We start from the raw sequence: 25,184 nt of genomic DNA, 5'->3' as shown, positions 1-25,184 counted from the left end.
TGAATGAGCCCCATGGCGAGAACATGAGAGGGAAGATCCGTAACACCCGGCACATCTGTCCACCTCTCTGACACTAATGAATGTTAAGTAGGTTAGCTGCTGGTGTGCCAGTGTCCCACCGGTCATTGTGGCCAGTGGTGGCAGCGGGCTGTGCTTTTGTCATGGTGCGCCAACCCCCCGTGATACGTCTAAAATGGCTCGACCACTTACTCCTGCACACAATCCTGACACCAATAGTCACCATATTGATCCCTCGTGCTGGCAGATTAAAGTATAAAAGGAGGTCTGTCCTATCAGCAGGGGTCTCCGCTGACTTCGAGAGCTCATTTCAGGGTCACAGAGTCCTCTCAGCCTCCTGACCCAGACCCTAAGTGAACACACGAAAACACCGGTGCAGGGCAGGACAGAAACCTTTCCAGGGATGAAGTCCATTAAACAGGATTGGTCAGATGCTCACATTCACAGCTCATTATAGCTGACCCCGGGCTCTTTCTCTTTCAGTGTGCTGCTCGTCTTTTCTATCTCTGGCTCTAACCTGGCCAAAGCCATGCTGAGGTGGTCACTCTCGCCTTTTGTTTGCATTGATAGCTCAGCCGTTAACTTGATTGTCTTCTAGACTGGATCGCCTCGTCCGTTGTGTTGCTTTGTCGAGTTCCTCGAGTGTGCTTTTTAAGTTTAGGGACTGTGCAGCTCTTTTGTCTCAGTGCTCAGCGTTACTCAGGCTCTAAGCCTGGGGTGAATTTCCTGAATAGATTGGAAACTGTCATGTTTTCCACTTGTGAATAATCTTTTTCATTGAAGAATGATGGACTTCAGATTGTTTTTAAATGACTTTATAACCTTTCCCAATTATTCATAATGGGCAGCAACAGTTCCCTAAGAGCATTGCTGATGTCTCCTTGATATTGTGTTAACGCACACCGGAAAACTGCCAAAATGTGAGGTGCTCACACTTGCTGATGATCAGTTATTCAGATCAGATTATTCCAGTGGAAGCAGTTAGGGTATACTTAGATTTATACTCATTTGAGGGTGTATTTAATTAATTATAAGGCCTGCTGAGGACCAGATTTTTTTTTTATCATGCCCTGATCCCTAAAGCCTACTTTCTTTTTCCTATTACTCAATATGAATATACAGAATCTGTATATGACAAGACTTTTTGTACTGGAAGCTTTCTGCCAAAAGGTGGATTCTGTTCATCTGGACATCCACTTGTAGCCTTCAAGTTATTGACCAGTCATGCTTTAGCAATCTGTGTGAAAAAGAAAAGACTGATACCAAACTGAAAGCTTGACACCATAAAGTATTTCTGCATTTGTAAAAAAAACGATTGTCATGAAAAATACCCTTCAACACTTCCAATATATTACTAGAAATTGTGCCAGAAACCTTTAGTCTGATTTTTATTCTAAGGTTTGCACATGTACCACCACCCTAATGGCAGCTTGTTTACTTCCGTAAGCTACCTGCATTGTTCTGGGTAATTTGTGTCCTTGGTGCTGACCTCACGAGCGCCCAGCTCACTGTTCGATTCCTGCTCCCTTAATTAAATGCTGATTAAATGCCTATTAATGCACAATGACTCGCAGACGGGGTGTAATCAGGTAAAACAGAGTTAATAAAACATCCAGTGTGGTGCTGGGGAGAAAAGGAAGAGCTCCCCTGAGAAAGACAGACAGATGGCGACAGGAACCACCAGAGAGAGGACAAAGCAGAGTGGGAGAGGGGATAAAGCAAATACCAGCCACCACTTTGGTGATTAGTTCTAAATTGGTAATTTGATCTAACCGCTTCCACCTACTCATTATTGATAAGACAAACCATATTTGACCATATTTCCCCCTGCTGGCTCAGACCGACAGCACAACACTTCCTGTCCACTTGCCAGCCCACGCCACCCTACGCTCAGCAGTTCTGACAGGAAGTGCCGTGAGGTGGAGCGTCGACACACGCACAGTGGAAATCCCATCTGCCAGGAATCTCCCTAATCTCATCATCTGAACTGAACAAGGAAAAGAGGAGCAGCAATCACTTTAGACAAACCCTCTGTTGGGATTATGTGATGATGGGTCAAACGGTGACATCAAAGGCAGAGCGAGGACCGCGAGTAATGAAATTCTGTTTGAGCTAATAGACCACTGGCTTTCTTTTTTTTCTTTTGTCACGAGTTTGCTTCTTTGTTTGGAATGAATAACATGAAGACTAAATGTTTTCATCGATGAGTTTGGGAAGTGATTTCCAGAAATTTTTAAACCTTTCAGGAAAACACACGTCAGAGATGTTAAAAAAAGTGATTTATGGAGCTATAAGATAAAATGCTGAGTAAATGTAAATTCATAACTTTTATCTGTAAATTTGTAAAGTAGTCTTTACCTCAGACTTGCAACAGTAATCTGATGACATTTGCCTTTCTTGGCCAGGCTTGATTTTTTTACCTGGCAGCAGAAAACATTAATTATGATATCAGAGTGAGGGGTTATCCTTAAATGAGATATCCATATTTTTATTGTTGGCTAGAGCAGCTTTACATGGCTCACAGTTAAAAAAAGAAGCTTCTTTATCTTGCTGAGGGTTTGGTGCAGCGCCTCCGCTCCTCTCTTGCTAGGATTGGTTTTCCAATATTTGGACTGAACACTGAAACAGTATATGATCATGAGGAAAAGCCTAATAGTCAACTTTAGTATGATCATTATTTTGACATTTATAATTTACATTAAGTTTTCTTTATGTGACAAATGCACATTTAACTAACAGCTCATTTATATACCAGGATAGCAGGATTTAATGAGCCTTTCAAGGGACATGGGCTTCAGAGAAGAATCACCTTTCATTTTGTGTTCTCTGTTAGTTCATTGTTTCCTTTTGGATTTTGAGAAGTGCTGAAGTTCATGTTCTCTATCATTTCATAGTTTCTGTTATAGGGTTATTTTGCATTTCCTTGTGCTCGCGAGTTTTGTTATTTTCTGGTGCTTTGTAATGTTTCCTTATGTTCTCTAGATCTTAGTTTAGTTAAAGGTGACTCTAGGTTTATTGGTTCCCTTTAGCATTCCCATTCTGTTCCTTCAGCCTCGTCTTTGTGCAGGTCTTTATGTCTTTCTTCTTCCTGTTCAGTTGTGTCTCTCTTCCTGTTTAGTTTTGGTGAGTGTTACTCTCTGTGTCAAGTTTTACTTCCGTATAATCATTTGTGTCTGCAAATTATTCCACCTCTCACATACCCTTTAAATGACACTCTCAGGCCGAGCTTAGGATCAGGACTTTTTCACAGTGGTTAATCCAAACCACACAGCAACATATTAATGACTAACCCCATGTTGTGGATGGCTTCATCTCAGAGGTGTCATCTGATAGCATTTGTCTCTTCCTGCTGGGGACTCTCAACAAATTAACCCTCTTACTGCATTTTCCCTATTCTCATGTGTTCATTAGTCTAACCACAGCTTTGTAGCTAGGCTTATATCACAAACCCTCCAAGCACTGTTCATATCCAGACATAGCGTTGCCAAAAAATGTTAAATCCATAATGAGACGCATATTTTTTTAAAAACTAACAATTCCGAAATTAAAATCTTTTTCTAATTGCATTTATTGAATAATAAAAACTGAACACGATGTTTTTTTCTGCTATGTGACTGCAGCCTCTTTTTTGTTTTGCCCAGTTTTCTCTTTCGGCTCATTTGATTTCTCTACATTTTAATCACAGGCCACCCCAGCCCCCAGCCACTCCATCCTCTGCTGTCTGAAAATGATGTACTTGATTTCACATTCAACATAATTAGTGACAATGAGGTCACTGGGCCACAAGTGCCGTGATTTACTGAAAAAAACGGTTGTTTTTCCCCGTCCGTTCATTATTTGGCAGCAATTAAGGCGTCTATTAAGGACGAAGAGCTCGTGAGGTATTTCTGGCATAATGTGTGTAATCATACATAATGTGCTTTGTTGCATACAACAGGTAGGTAGACAAAGGAGGTAAAATGGGCCAGACCTGACGCTGCCCTCTAGCCTCTCATGGTGGCACTGAAGCTGTTTGAGAGCTCCGCAGCAGAGGAAATGGAAGCACGCATCAACCTCCATTGTCTTCCTCCTCCGTGTGCCACTCTTGCCCCATGTCACCTACTCTGGTCTGGGGTTACAGCCCATGAATGAAGGGTGAATCCTGGGAGGGTCTGCTCTCCTGCTCCCTGCAGTGGATCAACTCTGGAGCTGACTCAGTGCTTCTGGGAGCTGCCAGGAGCTGCAAAGAGAGATGGATGAGCTGCTGGGAATTGGCTGGTGTTGTGTCTCCGGGTGATTGATGAGTTAACACAGTGCCTCTTGCTCCATGGGTCAAACCGACACATCGGGACCACAGGACCACCGTACTGTCCCAAGGAAGCTTTATGTTCGAAGAAATGAGGAGCAGACGTTCTGTACACTGAGCAGATGTTGGAAAGCTGGTTGTGTGGGAGAGAAGACTTCATCACAGAGTCCTCAGCTTCTCCTGGAGGTGTTTCACAGCAGCTCAATAATCAAGACAGAGGGGGTTTAAATATCTCCAGAGAGCCCACTCCCTGTGTGGCATTATGTGTTTTCAAATGCTTCAGTCATTGTTCTCAGTCCCAAGGCCTGTGGAGTTAAAAGCATTTCAACTCTTTCAACTGATCAATCTCAATCTGATAGATCTGTACTTAAATAAGCCGTCTTTCTGCAATCAATACTGTTAAATGTGACTTATTTTCTTTTTCTTGCAGAGACCCATTTATGTCTCTTTTGTCAGCAAGGCTATCCTGTGGGACAGAGGAGTCTGCCACTACACTGTGAGTGCCCAATTTTACACTTCGTAGCCACAAAGAACCTGAACAGATTTTGGTATTCTTACCTGTTGTTTTTGTGAGATTGTACAAGTGATCCTTCTAGCTTTCCAAACTTGCCATAAAATCATGAATACCTCCTGTTTATAAGTGCGCTCTTGTGAGACTAGATTAAGGGTGTTTCAACCCCTGAATTGTTTAATCCATTTAAATCAAACTTCATTTCCCCTCCTTGGAGCAGTTCGTTTATGCAGATGTGAACACAGTAATCGCACTTGTTTTCAACATGATCTGACGCCGATATGATCATAGTACCAGGTGTACATTACAAGTTTGAGCTAAGAAACTTTCTGTATGCTTTGTATGGAACAATGGATGCACAAAAGTCTGTACAGGCTAGCAACTAGCCATGAAACGAACATAAAGTCTCCATTCTCCAACAGTTCAGAACACAGCATCTTCTTTCTGTTTTTTATCCTCTGTTATTACACATCTGAGCGGATTAAACATTGTGACGTGGTTTGTGCTGATACATTTTGGTTCACTTGGATTTTTCTCTGTGTGAAAAGAATCCAAATCATGGTGAAAAGCGGCAAGTTTACAAACTCATCAACTGATTCGGACCAGAACAAATTAACTACAGGTGCCCTAAAAGATATAAGATAAGTCGTTGGAGTCGTAGAAAATGTTAAAAGGGTAGGTTTTGCCATGGCTCACAGCAGAATCTAATGTGTCATAGCATAACAGGAAGTATATTTCATGTCTGCATCACGTATTTTGCTCAGGCAACGCAGGGATGCACCATCGTGATGCACCATGGCTTTTCTCTGCCTAATGGGGCGTCCAGACGGTGGTGAGGTGGCAGCCAGAGTCCTCAGAAAATCAGTGACATTCAGGAACTTCCAGTGAAATAGATGCTAGGACTCAAGATTTCTTAACTTCAAAGCAAAGGTAGTGAATAGATTTAGAAGGGTTCTTGGCAACCAGAGTCAGCAATGTCTGCTTGCAACCAACTGTCAGCACCAAAGTGATGGCTCACTCAAACAAGTTAATGTACAGGATCCAGAATCTATACTTTGGTCCAGATACCAAAGGCCGTTAATGAGTATGCCTCTGACATAAGGGGTATTCGACATGGAGCATGGAGGATCATCCATTTAAGGATGAAATCAGCAAATAAATGTTAAAGTTTTAGCTCTGTTTTCACTCAGAGAACAGGGCAATTTAAATTTTTTTCAAATTCCTGAAAGCTTTTTATAATTTGAACCCTTGCTTTTCCTCTAACAAGCAACATAAAACACACACACACACACATATTCTTCTTCTTCTTCATCTTCTTTCTCTTCAACACTCACGATTCCCCACCTCTCCCCTCTGCTGAAAAGCGTCCGGGAGTGGATGTGCCGCAATTAACAGTGGAGTTGCCATGGGGACAGCACAGTTGTGTGGGCTGGCTTCCTGTCTCGGCCTCTGGTTAAACAAACAAGTAAAGTCGTCGGACAAAGGGGCCCGCTGGTCCTTACAGCCTCATTTACATCCTCAACCGCTTTCACCGCTTCTGCATTCACAGAGTTCATCAGGCCTGGCATCACCCACTGCCATTCTCCAATCTCCTGCGCCCGCTCTGGTTATATCTAATAAATCATGAGGGCATTGTGATGGTAACAACTGCCCGCTGTCATACAGGGGGACAACTTTTACAACAAGGGTAGCTAAGCAGAGAGACAGAGAGGCTGTTGACCCAGACATTGATGCTCCTCTACTCTCACCCAGGATACGAGATGCAGGTCGGGCTGCACAGGTGCCCAAACATGGAGGCAGAGCACTCATATATAACAGGGTTTTTACATAAAAATGTGGTATGTTTGTTTGTTTTTTAGTTTAGGAGCAATATTGTTAGAAAGAATTTACCATATTTAGTTCATCTGAAACTTTATTAGTTCAACAACACCTGCTTCCAAACAATTTCACCAAAATGTCGGAGTTGTGTCAGCACATGGCCATAAAGGAAGTATTAATGGAGTCATTTACTAAACTTTGAGGCACATGCTGTTAATAAATTTTTCCCCAAACTCTGTAAAGTCCATTATTGTAATATTAAAGGTTGTAAACATAGACAGATAAAAGAAGGTTATGAGGAAATACTACTACTATTAATGTTCATATCACCGTTCATCAATAATTACTCTGTGTTAAGTCATTTTGGTGACTGTACATCAGAGGAAGGAAAAACCAATTAATAAATCCCTGATGTAAAAAATGGTTCCAAAACTTTTGTTCAGTTATACCTGAACTTCAAGGGCCTTAGAGGACTCTGAGCACAAACTGTGCGGCAGTATCGTCACATCTTTGCTGTGCTGAGTTGTTTTGGGATCTGTGCGTTTTCGGGGTAAAAGCTGCCGGACCCTCTGGGGCTGCGTGGGCCCGTAAATCAGGGTCATTGTCTCACCATCGAAAGTAGAAAGTTGCTCTGAATGCTAAGCTGCATCTGAGTCTGGCTTCTGACACGAGCTGATAATCAGATTTACTCCCCAGAATCCGCCGGACTCCACAATGTGCCCCACTGTCGTCGTCCCTCACTTTGCCTCTCGCCGGCCCCCTTGCCAGAGTCCCGACCCTCTCCCCTCCTCCCCCACAGCAAAGCTAATTACACCCCGCAGAAACACAAATCTCCATGATTTAAAAAGTCACTCTTTTTCAGGGGTTTAACCTTGTTAGGGCCTAAGCCTGGCTTTCTTGTGCTTCAGCTCTGTGAAGAATTCTCTGTTCCTGCAGACGCTGGGACATAGACACACTTCTGTCTTTGCTCGTAGTCGTCCGCCTGTCAGAGGGTTCACTCAGAGGCAGCATAATTAAGTGTGTGCATGGATGTGTGTCTGCACAACTGCTTATGTATGCTTGTATGCTGTGTACATATGTGTGTGTGCGTGTGTGTGTTTAGAGGTGGTGGTGGTGGTGGGGGGTGAAGGAGCACACGCAAGGCTGTCCTCTGCAGGCCATCTGGGACTCTGACTAACTAATAGACTTCCTACATTCATCTAGAAGCGCTACTTGTACATCTCAATCATGTAGCTGCTGACCGCAAACAGGCCCGTAATGACATTAGCCAGCTCTGGCTGTGTGAGGACAGCGTGTGGGTTGCCTGACGCCAGGAGGTTAGCCTGTTTCCTGGGGGCCTGTAGGGCCCCTGATGGAGCCCACACAAGTGTTATGGGCATCTGCAAAAACTACAGTCCTACCTACTGTCACTGCTGGAAATGCCTTCCTCTGTGACATGGGACAGGGAACCTATAAGCCAAATATTAAATACCATAAATCATATAATGCTGTCCACAAGTCTTGAGTCATTATTCATTTCTTTATATTTTGGAAAATGGGAAACAGGTGCAGAGTTGAACTATTCTAACAAGCTTGAAAGTCAATATTTGGTATGACCACCTTTATTTTTCAACACAGCCTGAACTAACTTAGGCAGTTTTCTTGGAATTTCTTTAGGTAGTCCTCAGGAATAGTTCTCAAGCTTCTTAAAGGACACTCAGAGCTCTGGATGTTGGGTGCCTTTAGATCAGGGGTGTCAAACTCAAATGCACAGTGGGCCAAAATTCAAAACTGGAACAAAGTCGCTAACATTTGTTCCAATGTTGTTTCTCATTGTCCACAGCCCCAACAGAGCTGTGGACAATGAGAAAGATGGTGGGCTAACATTAATATTTATTGAAAAAAAATCTTCCTCCAGATTTAAGAATGAATCTCTTCTTATGGACTCAAATAAGTTTTGCTGGAAAACTGAATATGGAACAAGCAAAGCTTAATACTAAACAATATATATATTAGCTGTATAATACCAGTAGGCCAGCTCTAATAGTAATTTGGTATGGCTTCGCGGGCCAAATGTAATTAGGCCAGAGTTTGACACCTATGCTTTAGATGATCTCACACTGCTTCAATAACATTGAGGTTGAGGCTCTGGGGAGGCCAATCCATGCCTGATACTGCTCCAATTCTTCTATCCAGGTATGCCTTTACTGCATACCGTGTGTTTTGGCTCACTGTCATGCTGAATAATGAAGCTTTTGCCATTAGGATGTTTTTTTCCAGATGCGTTGGATGGATCCTTGATGTGATTCTGGGTTAATGCTGCCCCAAACCATGACTGAGACTCCACCATGTTTTACAGATGCTCATCCCATCATTCAAGTTCATTCAGCTGACCCACAGTGAAACCTACCTGCTGTGTGACTAACCAGTAATGATAGTTAGCATTATCACATAACGTAGCACTCCATTAACACATTTACCTTGGTGAAAATGTCAACAAACCAGTGGGTGTCATTATAAGGATAAGACATCAGGAAGTTGTAGAAAGACCTTAGTCCATCATATAAATTCAGTCCATAGATAACTAATGAAGTAGAGGACTGAGTATTTAGACTTCCTGCATTGGTGTGATGAGGTAGGATTTAAATAGAAGTGTTTTTGAAGATTTGGCTGCATTAATATAGTTTTTGAGTGGACTGCAGTGGTGTAGACTTACATTGATATTCATGCCCCGACCTGTCCCACAGAAGGCCACAAGCCTGATGACACCAGCCCTACAAAGAAAGCCCTCCGCAGCCTTTTGAGGGCCTGAGTTTCAGGTATTAAGGAGGCCAAAAGGGTGGAAAAGCAGTGTGGAGGAGAGCAGCCCCCATCGCCACCTCTTGTCCTGCCATTTCTACCTCACTTCGCCTTCTTTACATCACAAGAATGTAAATCTTTAAAGCCTGTGCATCTGAGAGAAAGGGATTTAAAAAGCTGATCCTCCCTGTGTGAGTCACAGACAGTGCCCCCACCTTTCACCCTCTTTCTCTTTCTGTGTGAGCTATTGTTTTCAGACAGATGTTGGATCTGTACATTTACTATTTTTATTCTATAATAAAAGAGTAAGGAGCTGCACTTTGTTGTAGAAGGAGCTGAAATCCAAGTCAAATAAAAACCCTGCGTCCACGGGCCATTTATTACGACTGTTTGCTCTCTGAGGGCCGGAGAGCGACTGAATGACTCACTGGCACCAAGGCTGTATGCTGGGCTTGGATTTCTGTGGTTGGCATGCCGTCCCTCCTTCAATATTGACCGGCTTTTATCTCCTGTGTCTCCCTAACAGTTTACTCTAGAGTTTTATCACCCTCGCCATAATTTTCTGCCTCCTCTTGTCATGAAGGAGCCGGGTAAAGAGGAGGAAGCAGGAGTTGCTTTGTGTGCTGATCTGTTTTGTCAACACAAGGGGGCAGTGGTGGTACCATGCATCATTTGAATCTCCCCATCTCCATATACAGCACACCCTACAGCAGGTTTTCTCTTTCAGGCTTTTATTTTGTAACAGCTTAAAGTTTGTATACTGATACATTTGCTGCTAGTTTAGTGACAAATAACAGTTGTTGTACCAAATTAAGTTGAAGGAAAATATTATTTTATTTATTAAATCAGAATTTTTGTGCATATGTTTTCAACCTTTTTATAAATTGGTACCTTATTAGATTATTAATATACAAATATATGTTTTTAATAAATATAATCATTTATGTTTTTCAATGAGGTTATATATTTAAATATGATGGGTATTTTCTTTTAAAGTTATGTTTAATATTTTTGAAATGTAATCAATTTTTTGTCTATTTTCTTTTCTTTTTTAATCTTTTAATTTTATTTATTATTTCCTCAAAAATATTTTTTAATCATGTTATTTATGCTTTTACACAATGTTTAGATATTAGTTCATTTTATTTGAATTAGTATATTTTTTTATTTTCCAAATAAGTTTAAGTAGTTTTTTAATTTGTTATGTAGTTACTATGTGCTTTTAAATAGCCGCCTTTATTTAGTTAATTTGATTTGATTTTAATTTGATCAAATAATATAACATTTTTTGTTTTAGTCATTTTTTAATGATCTGTAATGTGCTTTTTATTGTGTTGAGTGCTTAATGTTGTAAGCATTTTCCCCTCTTTTTTAGTATTTATGTTGTTTACATGTGTCATTTTTTTAGTTTATTTTTATTTTTTATTATATTTTATTACTTTTATTATTTTTATTCAATAGGATGTATTTACATCATTCAATATACTTTAAAAAATTACAGTTATTTTACATTGTTGTTGTATCTTTTTGCTTTATTTTTTATTTGTTGGTTCTCCATTTACCTAATCTTCAAAATTCACTTACAGATAGAGTTGATTTTTCACTTTATTTATTCTGTTTTTACATTTATTTTAAGAATAAGAGCATTTCAAATGTTTTTTTTTGTTTGTTTGTTTTGTTTCCTCCTGCAGGCCCACGGTCGTCCAGCTTTCTGCACCTCTCTGTGTCCACGCTTCCTGTCTCACATGAAGGCTCGTCCTAAAGACTTCTGCCCTCCCTATTACCGGAGCTCCAAGTTCACACAGCAGCGTCCTTCTTCTCACGGAAAGGTCCAGAACACACACGCTTCCACTGCCCCAAAGAGCCAAATGCTTCAGGGTGAGGGGTTATTAATGAAACATCTGGACCTTTCACTGCTGACTCCTTTATCTCCACAGGCCTGCTCAGTAGCAAAAGCTAGCAGCCATCAAGCTTGTCGTTAGCTGTGTGTGTAGTTGTGTTTGCTTAACTCCAAATCTATCCTCTCTAGCGAGGACGTACCCACAGCGCCGCCCTTCTGGTGGTCTCCTGGAGTGAAAAGCCTGGTGCTGGGAGACCTACCGCTCCTTTCAGAGCCCAGCCTCTGATGTGAAGGCATTTCTCCCACCACACACCTCAGCAGGGCACCACTCCCAGAATGCTCAGCTGAATGTGTGTGAATGTGTGTGTACAGCAGAGGAGGGGGCATTTCTTAGGATCGGGGTCTAATACTAATTATTCTGCCATATGGTGGTCGGCTCCCTCACAATCGTCTTTAACCCTCCTCTCTGAAGAAACGTGCTGCGCCCAATGCCATGGCTTTGCACTCTGACACATGTCATTCATATGCACATCAACACACGCACGTACACACCAGTTCATGTGCATGTGTGTGTGTGTGTGTAACAGATGGGAATGGCAGGGCATTGTAAGAGGAGGCAGTGCAGAAATGTGCTTTCCAGCGCGTTCTCTTTATCCCCCTGTGCTGACTCCTCTTGGCGACAGACCCCCAGGAAACAAGAGCAGATTGTCTGACACCCTCCACCCCTGCAGCGCCACCACCACCACCACTACTACTACTACACACACACCCTCACAGCAGTCAACAAAAAAAAAGGAGGAGTGAGAGGAAATGGGCGGTGTTGTATGGATTTGAAGTTTGTGGAAGAGAATCTTGGAGCTATGAAAGGAAATGTGGAAAGAAGAGCCGGAGAGAGGGGATAATAGCTGTGGTAGGAAGAGAAAGGAAGTGGGTTCAGGTTTGGACTGAATGTGGGCATTAAAACACATTTTGTGGATATTAAGTGTCACAGTGAAACATAGTAATTTATCCGATGCCACAAAGTTCACAAAACCGCCTCATTTAGTTTATTTTGTATATCGAATGTCTTTAAATCATCTTGTTTGTTGGTTAAAACAAGCGAATCTTGTTTTTTGTGTTTTCTGTGATTTGCTGTGTTCGTTTTCATTCCCCATTAACAGTTTTACTTACACAAGTTCATTTTACTACTTTAGCCCTTATACAAGAGAGAATTTATGTTTACTTCCAGTCTTGTGTATTCACTACGTCTCTGTACTTAAAAATGAAGATTTCAAACATAACATCCATATTCGGGCTTAGCGGGGGATCGGGGATCAAACCTCACATCAGAGATCAAAGTTCAGCTCATATATGTCACAGATTTTTACACATCATTTGCATTTTAATGGACTGGGTGACGTTTTGTGATATTAGTGTTACTCTGTTCAGAGCTGCTGTTCAGCTAAGATAGTAACACTGAAATTCACTGACTGTCTAGAGCTTTATTTTTTTTTATTATGATATTAATTAAAGAAAAGTTTGGTTTAGTTAAAGGTCAACTGTTAAGACTTCTTTTTAATCCTTTTTTTCTTGTAAACCAGATTAATTATTAAGCTAAATGAAAAGGCAGACACATTTATTGCGTCTTTATGGAGTTTAGTTGACAGATTATGGAAGATGAAGGATTAAAGATGGACCTACCTCTGTTCGAAAGAATCAGAACTTTTCAAAACTTATAATTATTTGTCTTGTAAATTCTGTGTCTGAATTTAGGTTCTCGCTTTTTCTTTGTTGTTAGCAGCTGCTTGAGAGCTGACAGGTTAGTGGAGTTTAGTCAAGGTATTTCTAAATATGTGCAATTGATTATAGCATTTGTGTTGTTGAGATATTTGTATATGTGTAAATATATGTTTGATTGTATTGTATGATTATTGAAAATATGTAGAAAATGAAGCCAGTTGTTTTTTAGAGGGGTTTCTGTGTGATAAGATAAGATAAGATAAGATGAGATGAGATAAGATAAGATAAGATGACCCTTTATTAGTCCCACAAGTGGGAAATTTGGTTGGTCATAGCAGAAAGTGGACAGTACAAAGTTGAAAGGAGCAAAAATTAAGAAATACAATAGAATAAAACAAAATAGAACGAAATAAAATAGTATGTCAAAATTGCACATGTTGCATCAGAAAAAGAAATAAAAATCCAATATATTGGCCCTCCGGATCAGCCTGTTCATCCCCAGCAGAGATGCTGCTGTCCCAGCAGACCACAACGTAAAAGATCGCTGACGCCACCACAGAGTCACAGAAGCTCTTCAGGAGTGGGCTCATGTCTCTTTGGTTGAACCTAAAGCTACGGCTGGCCAAACTGACATGACAACATGTTCCTGTTTTGTCTGAGCCAATGTGCTGCTGAGACAAAATAGTCAGCAACAGGACGATTCATCCTGTTGCTCACCATCCGTTTTGCTGTGAGCCGATCTCTTCATTTGTAGCATTTTGTAACGTGTTAGTAATTCTCTATTATCATTAGGAATGGCCGGGTTTGTGTTTCAAGTTAAACTCTATACTCATACTTGAGAAGAAAGTAAAGAAAACTCTGAAAGCTATAAACTTATCACACAAACATCAAAATTCAAAGATTACAACCAAAATTAAAAAAAACAAAAACAAAAAAAAAACAGTCTAAAGCCGCTACTCTTCCACATCAAAAGGAGCTAGTTGGGGTGGTTTGTGCATCTGGTTCCCAAATAAGCAAAAGAAGGGCGACGGATGGGAAAAATACATAATAGTAAATTGGAATACACCAAGGACCACGACAGGATGGTCTGAGATTTTAAACTGTGAAAGCGGTAGGGGTGTACTCACTAATTCCACCTGACAGATATGTTTTTTTTAATTTACTTATTTAAATTGTGTGTCATTTATTTGAGTCTGTCACCTTTAAGCGCTGCTTAGTGTTTCTTATTGATATACCGTACACATATACTGCACACAGCTGTACATGCAGTTGCAGGTTTGATTCATTTGTCTTCTTTTTTCTGTGCGTCTTTCTTCATCATACTTTGAAAAAGAAACATTCAAACTTTTAATTGGTTCCAGAAAGTTGGTATTTTTGTTTATCTTTAAGCAATCTTCTGCACATTTAAGTTTTATTCTTTTCTTTTCATCTTTCATATCTGATTCATATGCCACTTTTTGAACCGACCCTTCTCTCTTTCATTTTATATATATCTTTGATGTTATTGTAAAAGCAGAGTGACGTCTGAATCTCTCAGTTCTTACAGAAACAAACAGAGCTTGTGATGTTTTCCACACACTTGTTGCCACAAACAGCTTGCAGGACGCCTCCAGTGTATACTGTTGTAAGTGTTTAGATAAAAGGTCCCCTGCCCTCAGGTCTGATGCTTGTTGTGAATATGGAGTTGGGAAACAGGCAGCTGCTCCAGTGGGGTGATTTCTTGCAGCCTTTGTTAGCAGGCCGATCCACTCAGCAGGGAAACAAGTGTCTGCTCCAGGACTGAGGAAAGTGGGAACAAAACTGTCACGAGCAGACTCTGGAAGTTTTAAAAATGAACCACAATGTGTTGACCTTTGAGGAATAGAAGAGTGGATTTATTCCCCTGATTCAGATCCATATTTAAAGTCAGCTCTGTGGCTGATGTGAATCTTTACTGATATTTATTTGTGTTTTTATAGAAGGACACTTCCATCATATTCCCATCAGAAGAGCGGGCTTCGTGCAGAACGTTGGTCTGATTGCAGGAAGTCGCTCTGCTATAGTCATTCCCTGTGCCCAGCTCCCCGCTGCTCCACCCAGCCTTAATCCAACACCACCCTACAACAACACGCCTCACCCTGACTCTGAAAGACAGGAGAACAACTCAAACCCCACTCCAGCATCTCCTCATCCTCTTCCTCCTGTGAAGGAGAAACCGCTTGGGGGGGAAAAGGTGTCCCTACCCGCAGTGCTGGAGCCCGACCTCAGACCTGCTGGATCAACCCTCTCACCACCACCCAGCTCCCTCTCCCGGGGGTCTTTTTCAGATTTAAGCCGTCCACCTTCCAGTTTATTCAGTCGGAGCGCCGACCTCAGCAGTGGCAGGAGCAGCGTCCTCTGTGACAAAACATCTGGTAAAAATCTCAGTTAGCCGTTTTCATGGCACCTTTAAGACTTGTATGAATTATAACTTATATTTACTAATCAAGTACTTCAGGCTGATTTAAATGATGTTTTCAAACACCCAAACCCCAAATATATTTACTACAAACTAATATAAATGGTACAGTATAGTAGAAATAAACCTGCCAATACTCCAAAATGTGAGAAATTTTATTTCTCAAGAAGAGATTTAAGCATTGAGGGAGTTGTAGCTCAGGTTGCAAAGGTGTTCTTGGGCAATATATTGAACTCCAGTTTCCCTTGATGGATTAATATCATCATACCTTATACATGAATTCAGAAACATAGAATATCTAGTGTGAATAAAACAGTCTACATGTAAGTAAACCAGATCTTAGAAAAGGTTAAAAAAGCAAAAACACAAAAAAACAGAAACATAACTTTTAAAAACTTTTGATGTTAAAGATTAAATTTCCATCTGGTGTTTCTGATGAGTTTCAGCTGATGAAGAAGGATATCTGCAAGGGTTTATTTCTGTCCCAAAAATATGGCTTTTTTTTCCTTTTTTGATTAGTGAAATGTGTCAGAATTAACAGGAGAGAAAGTGATGTCATTCTGGAAACTGCAAGCAGCAGTTTAGACTCAAACTTCTGATCAAATTATTTTTTCTTCTGTCTTTCAGCAGCAGATTTGATGGTCTCAGCAGATCCAGAAGGCTATGTTTCTTTATCCCCATCCCATCCTTCCCCTCTCATGCAGTTACCCCTAGCTTCTTCCCCTCCAGAGGAATCAGACCTTCATCAATCCTTCAAGAAAAACACCACCGCCGACAGCACCGCCACCCCTGTGTTCTACGAGCCACTCTTCGGCCAAACCAAACCCATCTCACCTCGCCCAATACCAGCCATCCACTGTAATTCAGATAAACCTCAGAGCAGCAAGAGAAGCACAAAAATACCACAAAATATCCACTTAGAAGTATTTGTAGCTCCTGCCGATCTCAACACATCCTTGGACTCCGATCAAGGTGCCACTCTGGCTTTTCCCTCCACCACTTGGTCCTCCTGCCCAAGTCCACAGAGGACCACTCCCCACTCAGGGTCACTGGCAAAGCTGACCCCTTCTCCTCCAATGTCTCGGATGGAGTCTCATCGCTGGCCGGTCCTGCCTCCAATCTCCCCTGTCAGAGGTGAGAAATGAGCTTGGCGACATATGTGTCGTTCACAGCCTCCTCCCTGCCCAACACTACACTCCTACCCACTTTCTGAGGGCCCTGATTGTCCTGAACAAGGGTGGACATCCACCCCGGGACAAAGAGATCTGGTCAGACAGAGAAATCAAAGCCTACTTCCACAGTGAGGCCTTCAGATGCTCCTGCCCCCATCAGCACATTGTGAAAGCTCTGCTGTCAGCCTGTTTTTTCTCACCTCCTCCCACCACATAATAAATAACACATAAAGCTTTTCTTTTTCCTCTAAATCAGCAATAGAAAGGAGGGCTTTTGATGAAAAGCTGGTACCGTTTGAGTCGCTGCTCAAAGCCGTGAGGCCCCAACAATAGAAGTCGGGGTGCCTACCTCGTGTGGCGTGCCTCTCAGTCTCAGCGCCCCCCCCCCCCCTCATGGCTTCACTTTTCTCTGGGCTCTGAGAGGGAAACGTGTAGCTGATGGTCATAAATCCACACTGACCACCGCTCGCTGACGGCAGAACACTGAGGAGGAACGCCACAATAGAATACCTCTATGGCTTTCCTGTGGCCCGCTAATTTACCGTTCCCAATGAGCATAAAGGACATGCCACTGACATCTGACTTCTCCAGGAACTTTATGAAAGAAAGCAAACAATGTGGAAATTGTGTAGGGATTTTCTCCTTTCTATCAGAGACATCTACTGTTCTCTGTGTGGTGCTGTGCTGCAGGGGGGGGGGGGGGGGCATGCTGTATCGGAGCACGCTGTTCTCTTCACGGCAGACACAGAGAGCGTGTCACTGGTTCATTTATTTCCTCGCAGATGGAGGCAATTCAAGTTCAATGCAGCCTCAGTGCGGCTCAGTTTGACGCTTGCAAGCTAATTCCAGTTTATTACAACCTTCAGTCTTGTTTGTTCAGGTTTACATGAATTATTATGTTTACTGTTCTTGCCAAAGTCGCAAAGGTGCATGGCAGCATTTATAAAAGACAGACAAAAACCAACGGACAGGTCCACAGTTGGGCTTGATCAACTTAATTACATCCTATTGATTTAAATGGAAGTGAAGGCAGCAACAGTAATTCAGCCCTCAGTAGGCCAGTTCCCTTACAGTTCTTTCCCAAATAAAATGACTTTACCGGGAGCATTTCGTAAGAAATTACAGCTTTTCACTACAGTTCAATTTATCGTTTTTAGAATAAGCTAGACCTTGCTCAACATTCAGTACAGCTATTAAACTGTTTATTACATCTAGATAAGATACGGTGAGAATTATTTTATTTATCTCAAAAGTACCGGTAAGGATATTCCTGTCCTTCACACACAACCTATAACAATACAAGAACATAAACTGGATGCACAACTAAAAGGGATTTTTATTTTAATCTGATCTCACAAAACACAAGATGACATGAGAGGCAAAGCTATCAGGCTTTGAGGTGAAACTGAATGACAAAAAATCTGTGAAACACGAAGAGGAGGCCAAAACTTAAATATGTGATCCAGGCAGTTAAAAAGGAGGTAAAACAAAAAAAAACACTAGATAACTACTAGAATAAAGCAAAATAAACAGAAAAATGCAAAAATCAACACGTCAAAGTCTGATGTTCTCAGCAGTACAGAGCAAGTACAAGGAGCTGCTCTAAGGAAACACAAAAAGTAAGGAAATTTGTGTTTATTTCTTTTTATTAACAATGCTTCTTGGCAATAAATCTTACACTGTTGGAAAGCCTGTTTGTTCCTGAAAAGCATGTCCAGTCTTCTCTGCCAATGCCCAACAGCCCTTCATTAATGTATTGAATGATTGAAGTCTGAAGAAAGAAAGCATACTGGATTCTCCCATATCTTCACTGGTCTGGTACCAAACTCTGTCACCTAAAATTGCCCCCACACAGCACAGCTTAGAAACTGACTCCAGAATTTGGGAGTAGACGGGAAGGAATGGCCTGCCTGCAGTCCTGACCTCAACCTCAATGAACACTCGTGGGATCAGCTTGGGAGTGCTGCCATAGTGACCAACACAACCAGATTGGCTCACTTGTGGAAATTGCTGATTGAAAAATAGCAGTGTGTGACCAAGCTGGTGACCAGCATGAGGAGGAGGTGCCAGGCTGCTGTAGTTGTGTATGGTCCATCCACATGCTACTTGCCGGTATGTCTGCTTTCTTTAGACTTCAATCATCCAATACATTAATGATGCCAAACAAGAGTGAATAGCAGAGTACGCAGTTTGGCATTAGCATAGAGAATTTTCATGGATGTACCTACATACTCAACTCTACTGCTCAACCTACAAATTTAAGAAGAAACAAATGGGCTTGCCAACGGTATAAGATTTATTGCTAGGAAGCATTGTTATGAAATGACACACAGGAAATGTGGTCCAGTGGCATCAAACCCATGGTCTTGCAGTACCCTATACCATACAGGTCATCTACTCAGTCAGGTGAGCTACAGTAGTGCCCAGATTCCTTTTTAAACTTATAAAGTAGTCTGAGAAAGGTAAACCTGTAGTTATCTTGGAAAGTCACAGCTTTTCTCTGTACAAGATCCGCACTTTGTGCTACTAAATGCTTCTCCTCTTATAAAAACTTCACCTTGGAGTTCTGTTGAAACCAGCAAATCAATCAAATTTAAATCAGGCAAATTAAGTTTTATGGACAGATTTCCACCACGTTATGGTCACGTGTCAGAAGTTCATCATTTACTTTAACTCAGCAGAAGATCAAATTCCAGCTCAAGTGACTTTAGACACAACAGACTGTAACTTTTTTATGTCTCACTTAGACAGCTGAAGTCTGAAGGTCTGACGGATTTGTATCACCAACTTTACACCAGATGGTCAAAAAAAATTGCCTTCTTAAATCTGTGTCTGCAAAGTCATGTTTTTTAAAAATGCTCAAATTAAATTTGTCATAAGCTGGAGTTGTCACTTAAAAAGCTATAATCTGAGAGGTATGGCTTTGGAAGGGATGGCATGGTTTGTATCTATAGCAACAGCCCCAGTGTGGTACTGCGTTTGGCAGCAGACACTCTCCTTGTCTCACTCAGCCCTTTGTGCCCCCCAGCATGGCTTTCTCATATCCCATCAGTCCATACAGTGACCCCAGACTGACCTGTTTTGAGCAACATCTCCAGAGTTTAACTGTCCCTGACAATGAAGCAGGGCACTGTCCTGGCCTGGCCTGGCCTCTCCACTTAGGGCCTTTCAGCATGGCGCTGTGACCAGGAAAAGAAGGCCACAGGCACACAGAGGAGTCGTTGTTTTTATCCAACTCTGTCAAATCAAACCCACTGACCCCCCACAGCCACCCTTAACCTCCCCGAAAAACTCGCCCTGACTCAGTAGAGCCCTCGTCGACTGAGAATGACAGCTGAGTTGACAGCAGCAATATGCTTTGAAGTGTCAAGTCAAGTCCTTCCATTGTCTCTCTGAGTAGAGCGCCAAGCCGCTCAAGTGCACAATAGTGCAGTGGTGTGTGCGTGGCGTTGTTCACTTACTTGACTGCGCAAGGGTGGCTTCATGTGTACATTTATACTCGTCTGTGTGGGTGAAGGAGCTGAGTTTGCCTTTTCCTTTTAGAGCCTCTGTATATATTATCCTTTTGTCCAGGCCAAGCTGTTCTAATGTGAGAAAAGCCTCGACAAGCTTCTTTCATGGCAATGACAAAACACATCACCCAGTGAAACAGTTTCTCTCACTAATCCTCTGAGTTTTAAACCAGGCAGAGTGAAACAGTTTTGATGACGAGCCTGACCGTTTTTAACATTCCTCAAAGTGCCCTCTGTGCGCTTAAGGGAAGATTTTCCTGCTATGTTTAGTGTAGGCAAGTTGAGAGTACTTTTACCCTGAAGCCTCACCTGAGGGGCTTCACTTGTGGATGTCCTGTATTGTGTTTTGCCCACTTGTCAGAATCCCCCTCCTTGAAGGGGTGAGCATCAATATAGCTGACTACATCCAGCCAAGAGAAGCTGTGTAGTCTGACTTTTGTTTTCCTTTCTCTTTGGTGTTCTCATTATTATTAAATTATATAGCAATCTTTTATTGATATTTAAAGGATTTTGTGATAGTTTATGTGGGAATCAGTCAGTACTAATGAAAAAAATTTAAGGTACATTTAATGTTCCAGTCACAAAGGCCTAGAGACCAGCCAGTGACCCATTGAAATGTATCTGCTTCAACTGCTTAGTAAGTGGTTGCTGGCTTTTGGTAGGTGAAGTTGAGCCCAACAATTGCTCTTGTCGCTGGCAGATTACTGCTTTGCCCATAGTTTGTCTCGAAAAATTACAAACCAGACTGTAAACGGACACTGCTCACCTACAAACGAAAAGTTTGCATTACACTGCAACTCACCTTTTACTTTGAGGGGACATGGTCTCAGTTTCACTACTACTTAAAGAGTTGTCGGCAGGCTACAGCTGGTCATATACCACTACTACCAATTTCACCTTGCGACTTCCAACAACCACTTGTTTTCTAATAATCAGAAGTTAGCTAGTATAAAACAGCTAACCTAGCCTTATCTAGTTTTTTTTTCCTAGCCTTATCTAGTGTGCCTGCTAATGCTCTAGAGTTCATTCAATTGCACATTACACCTTGTTTAATGTATACAATATAGCTATGATATAAGTGTAAAAAAAATGTTATACCCATACAAAAACAGTTGTATGGGTTATTATGTGCCACACTAGCAAGCTGAGCTAACTGTAGCTTTATATATAGCTAATGGACATAGCTTAAGTAATTTAAAGAAAAATCTTCTAGCAGCAGAACATAAATATGGATTTAACTCCTGCCTTGGAAAAATCAAAACATTTTACTTCAAAAAGTTGTTTCACAGAGTAAGAAAATGTAAATTGAAACATGTTAAAATAAAAATAATATGCAGTCATGTTATTTGGCGCTTACATTTTCTATTGTTTTCATGCACTGTACTGGGTCCTAATACTTTTCAAATGTAACAATCCACTGTGCCCACACATGTCATTAAAAATACATTTAATCCTTATCTTCAGCTTCATCATCATCTGTATTATCGCCATAATATTAAACACCCGCTCTGTGCTGTTGCAGGGCGCTCAGCAGCATCTCGCTGCTCTGAGATCAGCTGCAGTCAGTCTCGTGTGTTCGATGAACTGGAGGCCATTGCGCCACTGTCAACTTCCTGTTTGTCTTTGGACCAGCCATCTGACTCATCAGGCTGCCCTTCACCTGAAACAGGTAACACGTTCAGCACTTAAACAGCTTCAGCTAATGATACAGCTTAATAATTAGTGTTTCCAGCTTTTTCCACAACTTTGGTCCAAGCACTTAGGTCTAGGGCTGCGTATCGATTTTGATTTCCATAATTGATTTGATTTGATTGACTGATTTGACTCAGACAATCAATTTATCAGTACATATCCATACTTTTATATCTATGTATAAAAACAAAACTGACACTTGGTTTTATACAAATATAAAACCCCCAAAAATACAAAATGACAATTATATTTGACTTCATCAGAGGTGTAAGCATCACAGCAGCTGCCTTTGTGTCAAAGTAACTGAGGATAAAACAAAGAAAAACATGAAGGAGATTTTTCTGGCTTGGTCTTTTATAGCAAATAACCCCCTTAAAAATATTCTGCAGTAGACCAAAAACGGAAGAAAACCATGAATCAGCAGATGAACATTACCTGATGCTGCTGAAGTGAAGCAGCCAAAGTTACAGAGGTTTATTAGACACAGCCAAGCGTTTTGTCGTTTGACATAATTTGTAAGTTTAAATTTCTTTGGTGCTGACCAGCAGAAATTTGGCTTTCTTATTGGAGGTCATTTAAAAAAAATAACAGCAGTAGACAGCACTGTGCACAATGGTAGACTGGTGTGCAATAAGTAACCGAATAATGGAGAAAAGAGAGATTTTTGATGGTAAACTCTTGAAATACACTGAGAGAGAGCTGAGCAGGAAGTGTGATTTAATCGTGGTGGAAGCAGAACAGCAGAAGTAAGAGGGAGCTCATTACAATGTTTTTCAAACGTGAAGCGTAGTTTTGGTCTTCTTTTGCCGCTGCTAGTAAATTTTGGTTGGAGAGTGACGAAACCTGCAGCTTCAGAATCTGTGAGATGTCGGCTTTCAGCACTCGATGGCGTCCATACGTGCCATCGGGTGAATGGGGGGGAATCTTTTTCCATTTACCTGCTCTTTAATCGTTTGCTGTTTTAGCTGTTTTGCGGTTGTTGAAATAGTTTTGTGAGCTTTAACCTGAGATTTCTGGCAAAGTACATTTATATTTAAAAATCAATTCAGGATTTAATGAATCGATATCAGAATATTCAAACTAAAATTGATTTGAACTGGAAAAATCGATTTTTTTAAACCCACCCCTACTTAGGTCTTGGATTGTCCTGAAATTTTGTAGATACTTTTGTAATCCACAGATGATATAACCTACTGACATTCTCAGTCTTATTACCATGACATTGAAATTTCATGGTTTTAGTCAACTTTCTCGACAGCTTTTTGATGGCTTGCCATTAATTTTTTGTGCAGACATCATAAGGTTAATATAGAGGTCTGACAATAAAGGACCAATTACCAATCAAGTGGTTAATATGATGTCTTCAAAAAGTATGTTTTTTTCAGAGAATGGGGAAAGTAGGACCCAAAGGCAGGACTTTCTACGTTGAACATTTCTCCCAGTGTCCATGGTCCATGTTTCCATTCCCTTTGCGTCTGTATACAATGCATGCGGTTTTTCCTCTTGTTTCTGCAATACTCCTGGAAGTCACAGAGGCAGCGGTTAGTAACATCCACATCGGCGGCAAACTCAAACACTCAAACAATCTCACAGCTCAGCCACTCTGTTAAATAACTCCCTCGACGAGGCTGATCAGCAGCAGGTGCATGCGATTACGCTTTAGGTGCGGCAGGTCTCACGGTGGGAAAAACAGCCACACACACACAAATATAAGGGGAAACGAGGGACATCACACAATACACGACCATTGCAGGTCACCCGGCGAGGACAGTGAACAGTTTTAAGAAGCAACAGGTCATCAGGTATAAATACAAAACTAACAAATGTACAAATATTGAAAGGTAATTCATTCTCATCTTTGAGGGTCTGTCTGATGTGTTTTTGATCGTTCAGCTTACTGATTCATTTAGTAATTAAACCATAATTTAAAACAAAAGTATCCCCTTATTATTGTGTGTGTTTTTGTTTTTGCTTTTTTCAATTTAATTTCAATTTAATTTATATAGATCAAATCGCAACAACAGTCATCTCAAGGTGCTTTATATTGTAAGGTAGACCCTACAATAATACATACACACGTTGCGTTTTTGCGGTTCACAGGTTATCAGCATTTGGAAATTTGGTCAGGCTTTAGTTTGGCTCCTCTTTCTCTCTCTGTGATTCCAATTCAAAGAAAGTTAAGTTTGTTTATTGTTGCTTCCATCTATGTGTGGCTCCCATTCATGTCTCAATTAGACATGCTCTCCTTTCTCTCTGACATCTGCCTTGTTACCAGCAGAGATGAGCTTATCTGACCACTCACTCTGTCAGGTCCTTGCATTGGCCCACACTGGCCAACAAAGGCGGAGTAAATGTGATTTGTGTTAGTGTGCATGCCTGTATTAGATAGCATGTGTGTGTCCTGGAGGTGGTTGAGTGAGATGCGGAGAGAAACATTAGCCAATGAAGACTTCCTCCACGTCCCTCATAGCCTGCTAATCCCTGACAAGGTGTTTAACCTGCTTGCTTGACCCGAACCTCTGTCTGACCTCCACGACCTTTGCCCCGAGGATGTGAAAGGATCAGCGCAGCCGCAACCACGGCAACCAGTTTGATAAAATCAACACAGGGCTCAGTCCAGAAGCTCTGGCAAATGCGAGCTAATGCTCCAGACTGATTGTTATCAGGCTGACGTGAAGCACAATTTAAATTTGTATAGGATATACAGGATTTAAAAAAAAATACAGATATTTAATCAGGCTAAACTGCATAAAGCAGACTCAAGAACAGCCTTTTATTTCAAAACAGACCAAAGGAACTCAGGCCTGGACCAAGAAAACCCCAAAAGAAAATAATGGTGAGCAAATTGCAGCTTCAGATGAGAGACTTTGCTGCATGTGTTTAATTTGTCCTCTTTAATGACTTTGTAGAACTTGAAATCTGACATGAACCTCTTTTAAAAACCTCTGTCATTACTCATGACCTTTGCTGATGTTGCACAACATCACTTCTGATCAGCGCTTTGAAGAAACCGTACAGCAGTTCATTCAGGAGCGTGTCACTGTGACACTGAGTGGGTGGCAACCACAGTGTCCAACACCTTAGTCACAGGATTAGTCATTTGTTATCTGCCACTGTGTTTGCTGAGTGTTGCTCAGTCTTTGGGCAGCTTGTGGCTAACGATAGATTAATACCCGACCTAACTGAAAGTGCTTCCCGCCACATTATGTTACAGCCACAGTTATCCCAGGGATTTCCTCTCAACGACTTCTTAATTTATCAGCAGCAGAAGCAACAGTTCCAGTTTTCTCACCTGAGGGATTACTTTACCAGTTCCCAACTGAAAACACTTAACAGAGGAATGTGCTCTGTGTGGATGCAAGCGCAAAACTTTCTCTGATTCTCTTTTCTAGCACTGCTGGG

The 25,184-nt window shown here is 41.4% G+C and overlaps 1 protein-coding gene across 1 annotated transcript in view; it reads left to right on the top strand.

Annotated features, from left to right (window-relative positions):
- Positions 1–25,184, top strand: part of LOC147310154 (uncharacterized) — a 91,309-nt gene that overhangs the window by 25,072 nt on the left and 41,053 nt on the right. The window contains exons 2-6 of the mRNA XM_086269862.1: positions 4,734–4,799; positions 11,102–11,288; positions 14,928–15,362; positions 16,034–16,540; positions 21,613–21,759. Coding sequence (XP_086125988.1) covers positions 11,156–11,288; positions 14,928–15,362; positions 16,034–16,540; positions 21,613–21,759 — 1,222 coding nt within the window. The 5' untranslated portion in view covers positions 4,734–4,799; positions 11,102–11,155. The remainder of the gene's footprint in view (positions 1–4,733; positions 4,800–11,101; positions 11,289–14,927; positions 15,363–16,033; positions 16,541–21,612; positions 21,760–25,184) is intronic.

The sequence above is a fragment of the Aulonocara sp. 'chitande type north' Nkhata Bay genome, linkage group LG17, assembly GCF_057382095.1.
Source record: "Aulonocara sp. 'chitande type north' Nkhata Bay isolate Kocher_YH1m ecotype deep benthic linkage group LG17, A_spYH_male_GT1.1, whole genome shotgun sequence".
In the NCBI taxonomy this organism is placed as follows: Eukaryota; Metazoa; Chordata; class Actinopteri; order Cichliformes; family Cichlidae; genus Aulonocara; species Aulonocara sp. 'chitande type north' Nkhata Bay.
This window is presented reverse-complemented; position numbering and strand designations above follow the sequence as displayed.